We start from the raw sequence: 20598 nt of genomic DNA on the forward strand, positions 1-20598 counted from the left end.
AACTGATATTCCTTCCTTCTCTCTGCCTCCACCCTTGTCCCCGTCGTCGCCCTGCCCTGCCCTGTCTTGCCCTGAGTGAAGGCAGCAGCTGCCAAATCGCAGTGGCTGGTACCTGAACTGGAAAAGCCCAGCGACTAGTGTGAGAGAGCGCCAGCGGGACGCCAGCTGCACCCATACCAGGCGGCATGCCAGAGAGATGGATGGAAGAGGATGCTGACTTCCTGACCCTGTATCAGCATCCTAATAGAAAAACTAAACCTGTTCCTCAGGCCGTGGCACCTCAACCGGTTGATTTTAGGGTTTACATAAATCTGACCACATTAAATAACCTGAAACATTAGCTGAGGCAAAGAAAACTTAATCGCCACAGTGTTTTGTTGGGGGTTTTTTTGTCTGTAAACCGGCTTCTCACTGAGAGTATCAAGTTTAATTAAATCAAATGATTGCATATGTGTCTGCTGGGAGTGTAAATGCCTGTTAAGATAAGGTGTTTCTCGAGAACAGCAAGGGTTCATCTTTTCACAGGCTGGCCCCCCTGCTTGAATGCAAATCTCCCAGATTTAAATAATCCCGTCTGGGGGATGAGTTGGTCCCGGTCGTTACCGGGAGGTGGGACAGCTGGGGTTACTGGAGGTGATCTCAACGAGCCAAGGGGGGGTTGGTACAGTCAGGACATTATATTCAAAAAAATCAATATATAGGTTCCTGCATGTACACAATTGTTTACATGACATCCCTGAGAGCCACACACACACACAAAAAGTTAATAAATAAATATCTTAATCTCTTGTAATAGTATTACAATATATGATTTAACTTGCTGATTCTTTTCTTCGGACAAGAATATTTAGGTTTTTGAATACCTGACATGTTTCGGCAAAATCGAAAACCTAAATATTATTGTTAACAATATATATTAGTGCCTGCTCACAGCAGTAACGGACAATAACAACAAGGTGTGCAATATCTGTCTACCTCATAAACATCCTACCTGCTTTTTTTTGTTTTTTTTTTGCACTGTTTCTCTTTCTTTCTCGTACTGCACTACTTTTATTTCTTATTCCAATGTATATACAGTTTATATTTTGTAATCATATTTTTTTTACTTCTTTACTCTTTCGCTGCATGTGTGTGTTGTGTGTACTGCTGCTGCACAAAGCGAATTTCCCCACTTAGGGAGGAATAAAGGACTATCTAATCTAATCTAATCTAATCTAAAACAATATATGATTTAATTTACTGATTCTTTTCATCGGACAAGAATATTTAGGTTTTTAAATACCTGACATGTTTCAGCGAAACCGAAAACGTAAATATTATTGTTAAGTTAAAGTTAATTGTAAAGCCATGGACAAAATGAATTTTATATAATTTTATATAATTTTATATAATATATATTTATCTAATATATTATTTATGTTTATCACATTATTTTTTATCAGAAGGGCTGTGTTTGAATGGTAGTTAAAAGTGTGCATTAAAGTTGCTCATGAAAAAAAAGAGATATTTAAGGGGAATTGTTATTTAAATAACTTCAACACATTTTTTGGGGTCTTTTTTTGCATTGTTGATAAAATTAAGATATTCTTTTATCACAAGGGCTGTGTTTGAATGGCAATTAGTGTAACAGTGTGTATTAAAGTTGCTCATGAAAACATATTTAAGGGGAATTGTTATTTTAATAACTTCAACACATTTTTTGGGGTCTTTTTTTTGCATTGTTGATAATATTAAGATATTGTTTTATCACAAGGGCTGTGTTTGAATGGCAATTAGTGTAACAGTGTGTATTAAAGTTGCTCTTGAAAAAAAAAGAGATATTTAAGGGGAATTTTTATTTAAATAACTTCAACACATTTTTTGGGGTCTTTTTTTGCATTGTTGATAGTATTAAGATATTGTTTTATCACAAGGGCTGTGTTTGAATGGCAATTAGTGTCAAAGTGTGTATTAAAGTTGCTCATGAAAACAAATTTAAGGGGAATTGTTTTAATAACTTAAACACATTGTTTGGGGTCTTTTTTTTTGCATTGTTGATAATATTAAGATATTGTTTTATCACAAGGGCTGTGTTTGAATGGCAGTTAAAAGTGTGTATTAGTTGCTCATGAAAAAAAAGAGATATTTAAGGGGAATTTTTATTTAAATAACTTCAACACATTTTTTGGGGTCTTTTTTTGCATTGTTGATAATATTAAGATATTGTTTTCACAAGGGCTGTGTTTGAATGGCAATTAAAAGTGTGTATTAAAGTTGCTCATGAAAAAAAAATTTAGATTTAAGGGGAATTCTAACTTATACACATTTCTGGTGTTTTTTTTTGCATTGTTGATAATATTAAGTGATTGTTTGAGACTTGAGCTCACGTCATACATGTTTTGCGGCGGCGTGCTGACGTTTTTTGCAGGAATGTGTGTGATTTGCGGGGTTTTGCACCGCGGAGGCCGACGGCCGCCAGGCCGCCTCCCACCCAGTATAAAAGCTCCCAGTTCGGCCCCAGTCTTCCTCTTTCTGTTACCTGGCTAGGGGCAGCAGCTTTGGCCGTGCGAACCCAGAAACACCGGTAAGTTCCCCCTCCCTGGTGACAAACTCGGGCCTTTTTAATCACTTTCACAACATTAGGGCGTTATTTCCACCCTTTTCTTTCTCAGTTTTTAAAAATGTTAAAACTTTCCGTTTTCTTGTTTATATAACCTGTGGATTTTTTTTTTTTTTGCGGGGGGGGGTGGTGCTAAATTAAATACAGAAGTTGTAAAACTTTTATTTTAATGTAACAGGGATTTTTAAGTATGCTTTGTGTGTTTTATAACTTTTATTTCAACAAAAGAGGGGGGAAAAACGGCGGTGAAGGAACAAAGGACCATATTGGACATACGAGGATGCTTCAATGGCATTTATTTTCTCTCCTCACTACAACTGGACGGGGGTTGTGGCTTTTTTTTTGGTCGGCGACAGGTGTCCGGGGTGCTGACAAGAAAGAAAGCCCCAGAAATATTTGGCGTTCTTTTGTAACTTAATCCAACGTGGCTCTGGGAGTAACACGTGTCCCGGCTGGCCTGTTTCCCAGCGAGGCCTAGCGAGCCGCCGCTCTACAATCCCCACGTTTAACACGTGTTTCATTCCCGTCGGGGCTGTGGACTTTATTTCATCATTTAAACCGCCTGTATGGCGAACTGGTTACCAAAATGAGCCCCGGTTATAATAATGTGACACAAATCTCCTAATCCCCTTTTTTTATTTTAATACCAGCAAGTTTCTTATACTTGTATTAAATATTATATCCCCTCCTTCACAGAAACAGACACAATGGGAAAGGAAAAGATCCACATTAACATCGTGGTCATTGGCCATGTCGACTCTGGAAAGTCCACCTCCACCGGCCACTTGATCTACAAGTGCGGAGGAATCGACAAGAGAACCATCGAGAAGTTCGAGAAGGAAGCCGCTGAGGTGAGTGAGAGTTTATACTTTTTTTTTTTTTCTTTATTAATTTTGCCCGTTTTCCGAGAGCATAATCGTAGTCCAAGATGGCGGCCCTGACGTGCCTCCCTTAAGCTCAGCTGCCTGCACGAGGGTGGAGCTGTCGCGGGGGCGCGCACGCAGCGGTGGGAGGGGCGCGATGACGCGCAGCGCCTAGAGTGACTCTGCATTTCAATGTCGGACACAGACCAGGCTGGAAAAATCCAAAATGGAGGACTTAGGAGTTGAAATGTCTGTTAAAAGTAACTTTGTTGGTCTAAATTACAGCATTTTACCTCACATTTTTACACTTGTCCCAAATAAAAAGCCCATTATTCCATGACTGTTTTGTAGTTCCTATCAAAAGTCGGATATTGACTTAAATTTGACATGATCAGTGTTTCCGCGGGGTTTTAAAAAGTGATAAATGAAAATTGCCAAATTTAAGGCCATTAATAGTGTTAAATTCACTGTCGGAGGTATTTTTTTTTTTTTTAAATTGGTATTTTTCACATTTTAAGCAGTCTATTTTATTGTCATTCACAAAGTAAAATAAATGTGAAACATCTGGTCAACATCAATGAGTATAAATCTGTTCTGTATAGTGTTCTATAGTTCAAAATCTGTATTAATGTTATAAGGTCCGTGATTAACACTTAATGTTGTGACAGTTTTTTAAAAAAAATCTGGAAGTAGTGAAAAAGGTATTAAATTGGTATTAAATTTAACATAAGGATTGCTGTATAAACCCTGATCCCACATTTCGACAATCATGTCCCAGATTGTATATTTTGAACATTTGCAAATTGAATGTCTAATGTAAATGCCTTATTTGGATTCTTAATGTCAGCATTAACAATAAAATGCCTTTTGTTTCCACAGATGGGCAAGGGCTCCTTCAAGTACGCCTGGGTGCTGGACAAACTGAAGGCCGAGCGTGAGCGTGGTATCACCATCGATATCGCTCTGTGGAAGTTCGAGACCAGCAGGTACTACGTGACCATCATTGATGCCCCTGGACACAGGGATTTCATCAAGAACATGATCACTGGAACCTCTCAGGTAACCACGAGACCAGTGTGACCTCGCCCCGCCTTCAGTTTGCTTTACTGTATTTGTATTTAAGGTTTGCATCTCCTTTTTCAGGCTGACTGCGCCGTGTTGATCGTTGCTGCTGGCGTCGGTGAGTTTGAGGCCGGTATCTCCAAGAACGGCCAGACCCGTGAGCACGCCCTGCTGGCCTTCACCCTGGGTGTGAAGCAGCTCATCGTCGGAGTCAACAAGATGGACTCCACCGAGCCCCCTTACAGCCAGGGCCGTTTCGAGGAGATCCAAAAGGAAGTGAGCGCCTACATCAAGAAGATCGGCTACAACCCCGCCACCGTGGCCTTCGTCCCCATCTCTGGATGGCACGGAGATAACATGCTGGAAGCCAGTGTCAAGGTGAGGGTCTGAGCTGTTGTAGGCGGCTGCTTGAGTCTGGGCCAGCCAAACATGCCCAGACAACTTGATTTTTGTATTTTTCTCAAATTATATTCTGTCCTTTTCAGATGGGCTGGTTCAAGGGCTGGAAGGTTGAGCGCAAGGAAGGCAATGCCAGTGGAACCACCCTGCTGGAGGCTCTGGATGCCATCCTGCCACCCAGCCGTCCCACCGACAAGCCCCTGCGTCTGCCCCTGCAGGATGTCTACAAAATCGGAGGTAAGTGTCACCGGTTGGCTTGAATGAAACTTAAATATGATTTTGTGTTTTTGGTACTAAAATATAATTTTCCTCAGGTATCGGAACCGTACCCGTCGGCCGTGTTGAGACCGGTCTCCTGAAGCCCGGCATGGTCGTCACCTTCGCTCCCCCCAACCTGACCACTGAGGTCAAGTCTGTGGAGATGCACCACGAGTCTCTGCCCGAGGCCGTCCCCGGCGACAACGTGGGCTTCAACATCAAGAACGTCTCCGTCAAGGAAATCCGTCGTGGATACGTTGCTGGCGACAGCAAGAACGACCCACCCAAGGCCGCCGCCAACTTCAACGCCCAGGTTGGTGCCTCGGCCAAACGCGAGTTATCAGTTATAAACTTCACTTGGCAGATTTGTAACTGAAGTCTGTTTTCCCAGGTCATCATCCTGAACCACCCTGGCCAGATCAACGAGGGCTACGCCCCCGTTCTGGACTGCCACACCGCTCACATCGCCTGCAAGTTCAAGGAGCTCATCGAGAAGATCGACCGTCGTTCCGGCAAGAAGCTTGAGGACAACCCCAAGTTCGTCAAGTCTGGAGACGCCGCCATTGTTAAAATGATCCCACAGAAGCCCATGGTTGTGGAGCCCTTCTCCAACTACCCCCCCCTCGGTATGTTTGCCCCCACAGAAATAACATGGAAATGCATATGTGGACAACACAAGTTGAGCATGTGCTTACCCCCTCTCCTTCTTTCCTTCTTCCAGGTCGTTTTGCCGTGCGTGACATGAGGCAGACTGTGGCCGTCGGCGTCATCAAGAGCGTGGACACCAAGGATGTCTCAGGAAAGATGACCAAGGCTGCAGAGAAGGCCACCAAGAAGAAATGAATGGTCGTGCAGGACGTCCAGCAACCAGATGTGTGCCGGCAGCAGCGGGCCGCTCCATCCCCAGTATCTTCTTCCCATCCTGGGTCATCTCTGAGGCACAGCTCTGTGCTCAAGGACTGGCTTATGCTGATTAAAACCCATCGCAAAAGTTTTCGCAGGAAAAAGAACTCTGTGGCATTGTTCACCTGAATCACAGAACGGTGCCTCAGTTTGAGTTTAAAAAATGATTTAGAACTGTATCAATGTTTAAAAAATACCACAACTAAAATTGGAAAGAACGCTACTGGTAACTAATAAAATAAATGCCTTTGAAAAAATTGCAACCAGCTCGTCTGTATCCTTCAGTGTTGTAGTTTGAGCTGTGACCAGCCCGTGTTGCAGCTGTCCTGACCGTGCTGTCTAGTTGACAAGTGTTGCTGCCTGCCATCCAATCAAGGCCAGCAGAGTGCCATCCCAGCCAATTGCACACATCATTGCAGGCTTGCAGCAACCAGATCCTGCACAGCCCTCCCTCCGCTGTTGCAGTATAAAAACTCCACACCGATACCACTCTGTCCTTTTTTGCCTCTGCTTTTCACTGGTGTCATCTTGGAAGTGGTGGACAGGTTGGTTAATTTACCTAAAATCTCTTAAATGTATGTAACGGTAGGATGTATCGGTTATAGGGAATTTGAGAAAAATACTAATTCTGCCATGGATTTATAGGAATAAGCTGCATGTCTGGAAACTGCATTCTTGATTTGTAGGGAATGATGGGCTTATACCTTGGTCTTTAGGGTTTTTATAATCATTTGGATGGCAAGAGAAGGTTATTGTGGAAATGGGATAACATTTGTTTCTGCCAGTCACGCCTGTGCTCTATGCGGAGCGTGAACGCGCACCGTCCAAATATGGCAGAGGGCTGCGCAGTTGCATCAGGCAACATGGCGGCGGTGTGCGACATGGAGGCTGCAAGCCGGTGTTAGGCCAGCACGTGGCCGGTGACTCGACACGGTGGCTTCCCGCAGCTGAACGTGGATTTTACATTTTTAGATGGATCAAAGTTAAATCCCAAATTAAATTCCTCAGTCAGACTCGAGTATTTCAGCCAACGCCCCTCTTGAGTGCAAGCCTGAATTATGGTACCACGTTAAACCGACGGCGTAGGGTGCGCGTCGTTGCGTGTACCCTACGCCGTAGGCTCTGCGTTGGTGTAACGCGGAACCATAAATCGGCTTTGAGGGATGAAGGTTACGTTTGACTATCCGTCATCCACCTCACTCCAGTCGGGTGTCAAATTTGGAAATTAAACTTGTTTAATTGCCCAAATGTTAATGAGGACTGCAGTTATGAGCAGGATTTGACAATTATGCCGCGTTCCATTTAACTCGGAACTGGGAATGGCAACCTTCTTGGAATGGTAACTCGGGGGTGGTGAAGCTTCTCGCACTTTCCCAGTAGGAAATCCCACTTCGAGGGGCGTTCGTTGAAAATTCCGACTAGGAACTGGGAAATTCCGACTTCTGAGCACAAATGGAACGCGGCATTAGCTGCTTTATCCGCAGCAATGACTTTTTTTTTTTACCATCAGTGACCGCTAACTACCGGTCACAGCACCTTGATAGATGCCATGATATTCAATTCAACCTGTTCATTAAAAGATTATTAAACTCGAAATGGTTTTTATAATTTCCAGACTCAACTGTTACTCATTTCTTTTTCGTAGCTGGTAAATCAAAATGGGAAAGGAAAAGATCCACATCAATATCGTGGTCATTGGTCACGTGGACTCCGGCAAGTCCACGACCACCGGCCACCTGATCTACAAGTGCGGGGGGATCGATAAGAGAACCATCGAGAAGTTCGAGAAGGAGGCGGCCGAGGTGGGTTTAGGTGACCAGGTGGAGCTGGGCTCCACAATGAGACATGGAGGTGATGCAGCACTCTGCTCAAATCCTTGGTGAAACCTGCCACCTACCGTTTCTAAAAGTGCAGGGTCCAATATTAACCCTCAATTAATCAGACTGCTATATAAGCATTGTATTAGGTGATAAATGACTAAAGTTCATATAAAACATTCCAGCTACATTTGTTATGATTGAAGCATTCATTATTTTTCCAACTTAACTACTGTCACAGAAACCACTTCAGTGGAAACTTAGGAAATAAGATTATATAAATAGGTACAAATATAAAACTCCTTCTTACATTGGAATATTACCCCACAATTAATAAGACATTACGGCTATTGTATATAAGCATTGTATTTGGTAATAAATTAAAGTTCATAACTTCATATAAAACATTCCAGGTAAATTGGTTATGATTGAAGCATTTATTATTTTGCAAACTGTCACAGAAACCACTTCGGTGGAAACTTAAGAAATAAGATTATTTGAAGAGGTACAAATTTAAAACACTGGAATATTAACCCACAACTAAGACATTACTGCTATATAAGCATTGTATTTAATAATAAATTACAATAAAGTTTATATAAAACATTCCAGGTACGTTTGTTTTGATTGAAGCATTTATTATTTTGCACACTTAAATTTTGTCACTGAAATCACTTTGGTGGAAACTTAAGAAATAAGATTTAAATAGGTACAAATTTAACACTCTTTCTTACGCTGGATATTAACCCACAAATAAGACATTACGGCTATATAAGCATTGTATTTAGTAATACATTACATTACGGTTCATATAAAACCTTCCAGGTAAGGTGGAAACTGAAGAAATAAGATTGTTTAAATAGGTACAAATTTAAAACTCTTACACTGGAATATTAACCCACAAATAAGAGATTGCTGCTATATAAGCATTGTATTAGGTGATAAATGACTAAAGTTCATATAAAATATTCCAGCTACATTTGTTATGATTGAAGCATTCATTATTTTTCAAACTTAACTACCGTCACAGAAACCACTTCAGTGGAAACTTAAGAAATAAGATTATATAAATAGCTACAAATATAAAACTCTTTCTTACACTGGAATATTACCCCACAATTAATGACATTACAGCTATTGTATATAAGCATTGTATTTGGTAATAAATTAAGGTTCATATAAAACATTCCAGGTAAATTGGTTATGATTGAAGCATTTATTATTTTGCAAACTTTTGTCACAGAAACCACTGGTGGAAACTTAAGAAATAAGATTATTTGAATAGGTACAAATTTAAAACACTGGAATATTAACCCACAACTAAGACATTACTGCTCTATAAGCATTGTATTTAATAATAAATGACAATAAAGTTTATATAAAACATTCCAGCTACATTTGTTATAATTGAAGCATTCATTATTTTTCCAACTTAACTACTGTCACAGAAACCACTTCAGTGGAAACTTAGGAAATAAGATTATATAAATAGGTACAAATATAAAACTCCTTCTTACATTGGAATATTACCCCACTATTAATAAGACATTACGGCTATTGTATATAAGCATTGTATTTGGTAATAAATTAAGGTTCATATAAAACATTCCAGGTAAATTGGTTATGATTGAAGCATTTATTATTTTGCAAACTTAACTAATGTCACAGAAACCACTTCGGTGGAAACTTAAGAAATAAGATTATTTGAATAGGTACAAATTTAAAACACTGGATTATTAACCCACAACTAAGACATTACTGCTATATAAGCATTGTATTTAATAATAAATGACAATAAAGTTTATATAAAACATTCCAGGTACGTTTGTTTTGATTGAAGCATTTATTATTTTGCACACTTACATTTTGTCACTGAAATCACTTTGGTGGAAACTTAAGAAATAAGATTATTTAAATAGGTACAAATTTAACACTCTTTCTTACGCTGGATATTAACCCACAAATAAGACATTATGGCTATATAAGCATTGTATTTAGTAATACATTACATTACGGTTCATATAAAACCTTCCAGGTAAGGTGGAAACTGAAGAAATAAGATTGTTTAAATAGATACAAATTTAAAACTCTTACACTGGAATATTAACCCACAAATAAGAGATTGCTGCTATATAAGCATTGTATTGGGTAATAAATGACTAAAGTTAATATAAAACATTCCAGCTACATTTGTTATGATTGAAGCATTCATTATTTTTCAAACTTAACTACTGTCACAGAAACCACTTCAGTGGAAACTTAAGAAATAAGATTATATAAATAGGTACAAATATAAAACTCTTTCTTACACTGGAATATTACCCCACAATTAATAAGACATTACGGCTGTTGTATATAGGCATTGTATTTGGTAATAAATTAAATTACGGTTCATACAAAACATTCCAGGTAAATTGGTTTTGATTGAAGCATTTATTATTTTGCAAACTTTTGTCACAGAAACCACTGGTGGAAACTTAAGAAATAAGATTATTTAAATAGCTACAAATTTAAAACTTTCTTACGCTTGAATATTAACTCACAAATAAGATATTACTGCTATATAAGCATTGTTTTTGGTAATAAATGACATTAAAGTTTATATAAAACACTCCAGGTACATTTGTTTTGATTGAAGAATTTATTATTTTGCAAATATAACTTTTATCACAGAAACCACTTTGGTGGAAATTTAAGAAATAAGATTATTATTTCATACTATTTCCTAAACTTTCTAAAACAATCCACGTAAATTGGTTTTGATTGAAGCATTTATTATTTTGCAAACTTAACTTTTGTCACAGAAACCACTTTGTGGAAACTAAAGAAATAAAATTATTTAAATAGGTACAAATTTAAAACTCTTACACTGGAATATTAACCCACAAATTATAGATTGCTGCTATATAAACATTGTATTAGGTAATAAATGACATTACAGTTTATATAAAACATTCCAGGTTATGTTGTTATGATTGAAGCATTTATTATTTTGCAAATATAACTTTTAGTACAGAAACCACTTTGGTGGAAACTTAAGAAATACGATTATTTAAATAGATATAAATTTAAAACATTCTTACGCTGGAATATTAACCCACAAATAAGATATTGCTGCTATATAAACATTGTATTAGGTAATAAATGACATTACAGTCTATATAAAACATTCCAGGTTATGTTGTTATGATTGTAGCATTTATTATTTTGCAAATATAACTTTTAGTACAGAAACCACTTTGGTGGAAACTTAAGAAATACGATTATTTAAATAGATATAAATTTAAAACATTCTTACGCTGGAATATTAACCCACAAATAAGATATTGCTGCTATATAAACATTGTATTTGGTACTAAATGACATTAAAGTTCATATAAAACATTCCAGGTACATTTGTTTTGATTGAAGTATTTATTATTTTGCAAATTTAACTTTTGTCACAGAAACCACTTCGGTGAGAAATAAGATTATTTTAATAGTTACAAATTTAAATCTCTTTCTTATGCTGGAATATTAACCCACAAATAAGACAAGCATTGTATTTGGTAATAACTGACATTAAAATGTATATAAAACATTCCAGGTACATTTGTTTTGATTGAAGCATTCATTATTTTTGCAAACAACTTTTGTCACAGAAACCAATTCGGTGGAAACTTAGAAATAAGATTATTTAAATAGGTACAAATTTAAAACTCTTTCTTACGCTGGAATATTAACCCATCACTATGGGTTATAATCACTTTGGTGGAAATTTAAGAAATAAACTGATTTAAACAGGTAGAAATTTAACACTTTATTAAACCGAAACATGTTAAAATGGACAGTAGATGTCCTTGTTAAACAAATTTAACTCTGTGTTACCTAAATCAGAAAACGTATTATTCAGTATTACGTGGGTACTTTTTAAAATTATGAATTATTATTGAATTATTTCTTGTTAAATGTCAGTAGAATAGAAGGTGAAGGCCTCACAAAGCATCTCACAATATACAAGATTAGAAAACATTCATATTAGACAGAAAACAAAGACATTTTGGTAAAACTAGACAATAATAGCGTGTAATGAAGTATGACGTTTAAGAAACTCAGTGATCTTTTGAAATACCGTTCGTCCATAATGAAGATGCATCATTTTATTTCTAATTAACTAAACCACCGCCCCTCCCTTTTTTTTTTGCTTGTGGTACTTGCACCATGTGATAGATGGGCAAGGGCTCCTTCAAGTACGCCTGGGTGCTGGACAAACTGAAGGCAGAGCGTGAGCGTGGTATCACCATCGATATCGCTCTGTGGAAGTTCGAGACCGCCAGGTACTACGTGACCATCATTGATGCCCCTGGACACAGGGATTTCATCAAGAACATGATCACTGGAACCTCTCAGGTAACCACGGCAACACCGTGACCTCGCCCCATCTTCTATCTTTTATCCCTATCAATTTAAATTGCTTGAATCTCCTTTCTTTTTTATTCAGGCTGACTGCGCCGTGTTGATCGTTGCTGCTGGCGTCGGTGAGTTTGAGGCCGGTATCTCCAAGAACGGCCAGACCCGTGAGCACGCCCTGCTGGCCTACACCCTGGGTGTGAAGCAGCTCATCGTCGGCGTCAACAAGATGGACTCCACCGAGCCCCCTTACAGCCAGAAGCGCTTTGAGGAGATCCAAAAGGAAGTGAGCACCTACATCAAGAAGATCGGCTACAACCCCGCCACCGTGGCCTTCGTCCCCATCTCTGGATGGCACGGAGACAACATGCTGGAGGCCAGTGACAAGGTGAGGGTCTCAGGCCTGCTTTAGGTTTTACTGGGAGGTGGCGGCCTCACGTCCTGGACACGAGTCCATCTCTCATTCATCATCCCCTCCCTCTCTCAGATGACCTGGTTCAAGGGCTGGAAGATCGAGCGTAAAGAAGGCGGAGCCAACGGTGTCACCCTCCTGGAGGCCCTGGACTCCATCATGCCACCCAGCCGTCCCACCGACAAGCCCCTGCGTCTGCCCCTGCAGGACGTCTACAAAATCGGCGGTGAGTGGAAACTCGTGCAAAGCAATCTGTCGGATGACTGAAATCAATGAAATAAAACCTTTAAACGTCACGCATTTCCCTTTCCTCCCCTCAGGTATCGGAACCGTACCCGTCGGCCGTGTTGAGACCGGTCTCCTGAAGCCAGGCATGGTCGTCACCTTCGCTCCCCCCAACCTGACCACTGAGGTCAAGTCTGTGGAGATGCACCACGAGTCTCTCACCGAAGCCGTCCCCGGCGACAACGTGGGCTTCAACATTAAGAACGTCTCCGTGAAGGAAATCCGTCGTGGAAACGTTGCTGGCGACAGCAAGAACGACCCACCACTGGCCGCCGACAACTTCACCGCTCAGGTGAGCAGCCGCAAACCAAGCAGAGAACTTTCATTTTCCTTCTTTTCTCTGATTACTCAAATCTGGTTAATAAACACTTTTATATATTCACAATTTTTATTCATTTTAGCCAGAACAAAATAAGATAAGATAAGAAATCCTTTAATAGTCCCACAGAGGGGAAATTTCCAGATTACAGCAGCAAAGGGGATAGTGCAAAACACAAGAGGCATCAATATCACACAATAATAATAAAAACACTATAAACAGTATATACAATAATAATATTTAAGAAGAAGGAGAATAAAAATAAGTAATAAGAAATACTAGTATATAAAAAAAATAACAGATGGATATTTAAATATGTACTAAGTACAATAATAGTCCTATTATCCCACTTCTGACCCCATGGGGTGTCAAATTCTGCTGTTGACAAAAAAAAAAACCCACCCAGAATAATGTTTTAACTAAAATAGAATAGGTATTGTTTTTATATAAGTACAACTAAACTTGGATCTTGTAAGACTGTTTTGTCCTAGAGGAGATTTGTTGTCTTATGTCAGCAGCTCACATGAACGCTCCTGTTACCTGCTGCCCCCGTGTGGTCAGAAGTTGGTACTGCCACATTCAGTTAGTTTCAAACTGCAAGTAGGCTTATTCTTGAATTTTCTCTCTTTCTCTCTTGTCAAAGAAGAAGACGTTTGGGAAATATCTGTGATATCTGCAGTTAGCTCACATGAGTCCATATTTTCTGCTGTATTATTTCATTTAAAAACCTCCAGAAAGCCGAGACTGTGAGGTATTCTGCAGAGCTGAATGATTCGGGTGAAATTATGTAACTGAAATGTATTTGACAGATAAATTAGACATAAATAAAGCTTCAGTTCATTATTCTTTATATATAACTTGTAAAAATGGCTCAAATATTATTTCTGAACATTCCTTGTGGTGCTTTTTACGGAGCCCCTCTGGTGACATTTGAAAAAAATAAAATAATGCGTGGCCACACATTAATAACTCGTGGCCACGAGTTAATATCTCGTGGCAACGAGATAATTAATGCATGGCCAGGAGTTATTAATGCGTGGCCACGCATTATTTTATTTTTTTCAAATGTCACATGTTATTACTACACTCGCCATGACAATACTCTTGCTCTTTAATATAAATAGACTATAATTACCGTTATTAATGATCAATTACCATCCCACCAAGGAAGTTGCACCCATCAAAGTCCAGACAGTAGGTTATAATTCCATCCACGAGTAAAATAATGCGTGGGCACGAGATACATAATGTGTGGCCACGCATTAATAACTCGTGGCAACGAGATATTAACTCGTGGCTACTAGTTATTAATGCGTGGCCACGCATTATTTTATTTTTTTCAAATGTCACCAGAGGGGCTTCGTAGCTTTTACATCTCCAGGGGCAGAAAATACTCCTGATTTACAAGTTAATTAAAACTAAAATTCTGATTGAAAATGTAAATGTAGAAACTTTATTTACATAGCCCTTTACAGCCACCTCTAGGTGACCCAAAGTGCTTTACAGAATAAAACATACAGAAATACAACATACAATCATAAGACAGAGCAAAAAAATAAATAGAATAAAAGAAAAAGAGTAAAAAGTGTCACCACACTACTGGGTCTTAAAAGCCATTCTAAATAAATAGCTTTTAAGAAAAGAGAAAAACTTTATTCCAGTGACTTTCAAAGAGGAGCAAAATTAATATATTATGCTGTATAAGTTGCCCGTCAAAGCTCTGAAATGTTTCCTAAAAGAAAATATGAATCAGCTGGTCTGAAAGTGCGTCACATGGCTGTGATGAAACGAGCTGTAGGCAAATAAAACCAGACTTTGTTGATATTTCATGCAGAAGTCATATTAGTAACGAGCTTTAGGTTCATTTAGGGGGATTACTGGGAAATAAAAGGGTCAATGTTAGTCATAAACGCTTTCTAAATGTCTGCAGCCCCTCCAAGAACTTGAAGCGTCAGCACTTTATCTTGTTTATTTCTTTTTGACCTCGTTCATTTACACTTCATTTATTGTGGTGCGTGCGTGTGCAGGTGATCATCCTGAACCACCCCGGGCAGATCTCCCAGGGCTACGCCCCCGTGCTGGACTGCCACACCGCCCACATCGCCTGCAAGTTCAGCGAACTCAAGGAGAAGATCGACCGCCGCTCCGGCAAGAAGCTGGAGGACAACCCCAAGGCGCTGAAGTCGGGCGACGCCGCCATCATCACCATGGTGCCCGGAAAGCCCATGTGTGTGGAGAGCTTCTCCCAGTACCCCCCCCTGGGTGAGTCCGAGCGTCCGTGGCGTGTAAACGACCGGCGAGGCCGGAGGGCTCCCCGGTGTTCTTTTTTTTGTTTTTTTTTTATCTTTTATTTGGAAAAGCCTTGATTTCACAGATGCAGATTTACATAGCGTCAAAATCACTTCAAGTAAGTTAACATAACATTGGCACGACATTTTGTAGTACTTTTGATGTCCAATTTGCCTCCTGGCTCTTTACATGGAACATGAAAAGCTTCTCAACTTAAATATTACATATTTAATTAAAAATTACACGCAAAGCAGAATGAGTAAAGATCGTGCTGTAGATTATATCAATATATCATATTACAAACACTTTGATCCCACTCCTTATTTTTGTCAAGTTAGCAAAAGTCAGACCTTATAGGTTTAATGTACTCAGTCCACTTAGACCACATTAGGTAAAATTTCTCCTTCTCGATTTTTAGAGAGAATGACAACTTTTCCATTACATATATTTCATATATTATTCCTATCCATTCATCTATAGTGGGGGATTCAGGTTTTAACTGAATCCCCCACTGAATTTAACTTAAAGGGGACCTATTATGAAAAACACGTTTTCTCTTGCTTTAACATATATAAAGTGGTCTCCCCTCAGCCTGATACCTCAGAGAAGGAGGAAAGCAACCAAATTCTGCAGTGTCTGTACAGCCGTCCGGAATGAGCCGTTCAGTGTGATGTGGATTCTACAAGCCGTTCAGATTCTGCTCCCGTCGTTACGTAACCAAAATGCAATTCGCATAGGTTGGCCTCCGATGCGTGAAACTACGCCCACAACTAACTCTGGCCAGAACAACAACAACTAACTCCACCGGCCGGAGCTTCCGCCATTTTTTCGTAGCGGTGTATCGCGTCATTCAGGCAGCCAATCAGCACAGAGTCTCATTATCATAGCCCCGCCCACTCAGAATCCTGCATAGATAATGAGGTTGGAGACTGGGAAGATAAAGACATGGCTCAGAGGCTGAATTTCTAATTTATTTAGCAAAAACAATCAAAAGCTTGTTTTTTAAGACATTCAAGGCCTGTTTAAAATAGGTATTAGATGCCATAATAGGTCCCCTTTAAAGAGTATCTGTAGCAGTTTCTTATCTTTGTTATTCCCCCCCTCAAATTGGATGTCACCCATATATAGAGTATCAAACCGGTAAGGAATTTTGACTCCAAATATATTATTAATGTGTTTGTGAATTTCCCCCCAATAGGGTACAATAACCTTCCAATCCCAACATACATGGAAGTGATTGGCATCCTGAGTCCCACAATTTTATTTCCACTTTTGTAGAGGTGTAAGAAAAAACCTTACAATGTTTTTCCAACAGAATTCTCGCCATGTAGATGAGTTAGTTGAAGTCCATTGCACTTGACAGATTTTACTCCAGCCTAATAATTAAATGGGCTCCCCGATGTTCACGCCTTCTCCTCTCCCCCCCGCAGGTCGCTTCGCCGTGCGGGACATGAGGCAGACGGTGGCCGTCGGCGTCATCAAGAGCGTGGAGAAGAAGGCGCTCTCCGGCGGGAAGGTCACCAAGTCCGCACAGAAGGCCGACAAGAAGAAATGAATGCTGGCGCAGGCTGTCGGACGCAGAGTGGCGTGCGCGCTGCAGCGGGCCGCCCTGTCGCCACCCCCCCCCTGCCACCCAGCGCTGGCCTCCCTGAGGCGCAGCTCCCTACTCAAGGACTGGCTTATGCTGATTAAAGCCCATCGCAAAAGTTTCCGCAGGAAAGGAGGGTTCACGCCTTGAAGAGAAAACTCAGATATCGATCAAGTTCAAGCCAAAATAATAAAGATCTCCAACATTGCCAAACGAAGATGTTTCTCTTGTGTTTTGTAAACTAAAGATCATTAATCTATTAAAGCAGCACAATGTAACTTTCAGCTTTTGTTGAGTTTGGCGGCTCCTTTGGACAAAAGCGGTAGTGCTTTACCAGTAGTGTGGAAGGGTTCCTACCATCCACCTCCAAGTTACATAGTGCCAGTGAAGGCGATACAGACCCCTCAGACCATGACAGAGGTTCATTAAACCTGTTGGAAGTTGATGTACCATCACAATGATGATGATGAAATATTAGATTAAGGTGGAAAAGTTACATAGTTCTGCTTTAAGATATCTTATTAACGAGATAAGTTTCCCATGTTTCCTTTCATCTAAACCTGGAACTAATATGAAACTGTGAGGATGCAGGGTGCGTCCTGTGTTTGAAGGTGTGCCCTGGGGACCTGTGTGTACCTGTGTGTACCTGTGTGTACCTGAGGACACCTGAATAGGAAGGAGGCGGGTTTAGGTGATGGATGTATGATTTTAGGTCACAGGGAAGCCCAGACTTCCTCCTCCCTCGCTTCGTCTTAGGTATCCTAAGTTGCAGTGGTGGACAGTAACGGAGTAAATTTACTTGAGTACTGTACTTAAGTACATATCCAGAGGATTTGTACTTTACTTGAGTATTAGATTTCTTTGGTACTTATTACTCTTACTTGAATACATTTCCAAGACAAATATTTTTACTTTTACTCGAGTAAATGTCTAGGAAGGCTGAAAAGTACTCGTTACTTTCAGGTCTGCTCTTTTTTCTTCTTCCCTAAAATCCTATTGGACACAAGCTGTTTTTGTCAAAGGAGGAGACCTATCACAGTGCACGCTCTCCCCTGGGATGTAAAGCAGAAATACGTCTAGCCTCCTCAAAACGATACCGCCAAAGTAGCCTGCGTTTGTCAAGACAGAGCCGCAACAAGTCAAGACAGAGCCGCAACAATGGCTACGCCTGCGTCAGGAGAAGAAAGACAATCCGCTGAGTCGTCTGAGTCTGATAATGAGCCGGACTCGGAGCAGGGACTTTCACAAAATCCTTGGCCGTATCTTAACTCAATGTTTGAGTTCGACCGAGTAAAAAACGAGGGCACAGAAAAACCACAGACATTTATTTTCAAATGTTTATTGTGTCTGCCGAAGCAGAACTACCTCTCTGCTTTCAACAACTCAACATCGAATTCTCAGAAACAAGAGTTAAAAGATCCTTAAATTAATTTAGAAAAAATATAGTAATTTACTGATGTGGAAAATAAGAAATGTACTCTTACTCTTACTGTTACTTTTACTTAAAGTAAATTTAAAAGCATTTACTTTTGGATACTTAAGTACCTTTAAAAGCAAGTACTTTTCTACTCTTACTCGAGTAATATTTTGACTGAGCTACTTTTACTTGTAACGGAGTAAATTTTGACCAGTAGTATTTGTACTCTTACTCAAGTACTGGGGTCGAGTACTCTGTCCAACTCTGCTAAGCTGTTACCAGCATGTCCTGGGTCTCCGCTGGTCCCTGACCGGATGCCCGACCCGCCTCACCTGGCTTCGGGGTGGAAAAACCTCCAGCTAAATCTTAGCTCACCTGTCACAAACAGGTCTCATTATGAAAGTTGGGTCAAACCAAACTAATATAACAGGTATAACAACATCACTCAGTAAAATGATTTAATATTGTATCCTGATGGAACGTGACAGGTGACAGTGACAGGTGACAGGTTCAGGTCCAGGTTCAAGTTCAGGTTCAGGTTCAGGTGGGCCTTGTGTTGTGTGCATGTGAAAGCAGTCCTGGAGCAGAAAAGGGGGATGAGCGTGGAAATGAGGATTTTCAGGGAAAATGAAAGTGAAACTATGCAGGGAAGGGAGCAGCCTTGCTGTTTAATCAGACCACGTGGGCCCTGCATTCAGCTCTTTATCCACCAATCCGAGGTGGATAAATGCCTCCTGCCCCGTCTGCCGCGCCTGCGGCTGCGGCTGCGTCTCATCCACTCATTCTTTGTGTTTTTGAGCCGACATCACTCAGGTGAACTCCGATCCTAAGCTGTCCTTTGTCTTTGTTGGTAAGTGGGATGTTTCTGTTGAAATCTTTTACATAGAAGTTGTTAAATCGCTTATTTTTATAGTTTTGAATTAGATCTTCTAACGTGAAGGATCGATCTGTGTCAGACACTAATAGTTTTTACTGTCTAGAGCTGGTTTTGGATCTCAAATAAATTAAATATCCTTACATATATGTGGTAAGAAAAAACTTGATGGTTAGTCACTGAGAAAAAACACAGAAAGTTTGCCTTTTACTTCTTGACTGTAGTGTTTTGTTTCCGTCGGTTTCAATTGTAAAAATTGTGCAAGAAATATTTCTGATGATGATCAGTCCAACATCTCTTCCCGGAAACGAGAACTCGTCCTCTCAAATAAGAGAAGGCTTCAACCAAAAGTGCACTAAGAATACAATAAAGTTCAGAAGTATTTGAACTTTATGGTTTTAATTCACCACTATGCAGGATGTGAAGTGAAACCATCAGGATTGATCAAAATGTAGACATTCAGCTTTAATTTAAGTGGTTTTGCAAATATGTGCCATTTAGCCTTTTAAAGCAAAGTTGTTGTTTTTATTTTTTGTTTTAATCTTTGTCACAAACATAAAATCCAATATACAAACAGACACCAGCACCAACATAAATAATATTCTACAACCAAGAAGTGGCAAATAAAAAGTATGCAGTAATCAAAAGGCACTTTGTGAATCTTGTCAAACAGAAATAGATTTTGAAGATGAAGCAATGTGAGTTTTGCTTTCTTATTTGCAGTTAACTTTATAGTATTTATATATGAATGGAAGTCACTTAAGAAAACACAGAAGTTAGGAGAGATTTGAAGGTCCTTGCTTTATGAAATGTCCCGAACAGGAGCATTAGACTAATTATGAAGGTCAAAACTTTATCATTACATTTAAACTTGACTATCCTTAGGCTGGATTTCGATAGTACTTTTAGATTTATCCAAGATATATATTTCCATATCCCTCCGAAACCCAGATGAGAGAGGACAGTTGGAAAATACGTGTGTTATAACCTCCGACTCAACTTGGCAAATGGTACAATTTTCATCCAGATCCTTCAACGTTGATAGTTTTTTATTAAAAGGATAAATATTGTGCAAAATTTTGAAGTTAAGCTCCCTTATTTTATTTGAAATGCAGTATTGAAAG

General features: G+C 39.7%; 2 protein-coding genes across 2 annotated transcripts; both read left to right on the forward strand.

Annotated features, from left to right (window-relative positions):
- The first annotated feature begins 2422 nt into the window (after window positions 1-2422).
- Window positions 2423-6347, forward strand: LOC133460631 (elongation factor 1-alpha). Its single transcript, XM_061741306.1, has 8 exons — window positions 2423-2563; window positions 3296-3450; window positions 4342-4521; window positions 4606-4902; window positions 5010-5160; window positions 5238-5494; window positions 5573-5807; window positions 5903-6347. Exons 2-8 carry the CDS (start codon window positions 3307-3309, stop codon window positions 6022-6024), a joined length of 1386 nt encoding a protein of 461 aa, XP_061597290.1. The 5' UTR covers window positions 2423-2563; window positions 3296-3306; the 3' UTR covers window positions 6025-6347.
- Window positions 6348-6493: 146 nt separating this feature from the next.
- LOC133460629 (elongation factor 1-alpha) lies at window positions 6494-17400 on the forward strand. The gene is made up of 8 exons (XM_061741304.1): window positions 6494-6629; window positions 7730-7886; window positions 12111-12290; window positions 12382-12678; window positions 12778-12928; window positions 13023-13279; window positions 15334-15568; window positions 17026-17400. Exons 2-8 carry the CDS (start codon window positions 7743-7745, stop codon window positions 17148-17150), a joined length of 1389 nt encoding a protein of 462 aa, XP_061597288.1. The 5' UTR covers window positions 6494-6629; window positions 7730-7742; the 3' UTR covers window positions 17151-17400.
- Window positions 17401-20598: the final 3198 nt, after the last annotated feature.

This window comes from Cololabis saira, chromosome 15 (genome assembly GCF_033807715.1).
Source record: "Cololabis saira isolate AMF1-May2022 chromosome 15, fColSai1.1, whole genome shotgun sequence".
Classification (NCBI taxonomy): Eukaryota; Metazoa; Chordata; class Actinopteri; order Beloniformes; family Belonidae; genus Cololabis; species Cololabis saira.

Excerpts from the sequence above, each read along its gene's own strand:
- LOC133460629 (XM_061741304.1), top strand. The coding sequence starts at position 7,743 with ATGGGAAAGGAAAAGATCCACATCAATATCGTGGTCATTGGTCACGTG. Across the intron at positions 12,679-12,777 it reads TGCTGGAGGCCAGTGACAAG|ATGACCTGGTTCAAGGGCTG; the intron begins GTGAGGGTCTCA and ends TCCCTCTCTCAG. Across the intron at positions 12,929-13,022 it reads GGACGTCTACAAAATCGGCG|GTATCGGAACCGTACCCGTC; the intron begins GTGAGTGGAAAC and ends TCCTCCCCTCAG.
- LOC133460631 (XM_061741306.1), top strand. The coding sequence starts at position 3,307 with ATGGGAAAGGAAAAGATCCACATTAACATCGTGGTCATTGGCCATGTC. Across the intron at positions 4,522-4,605 it reads TGATCACTGGAACCTCTCAG|GCTGACTGCGCCGTGTTGAT; the intron begins GTAACCACGAGA and ends CTCCTTTTTCAG. Across the intron at positions 4,903-5,009 it reads TGCTGGAAGCCAGTGTCAAG|ATGGGCTGGTTCAAGGGCTG; the intron begins GTGAGGGTCTGA and ends TGTCCTTTTCAG.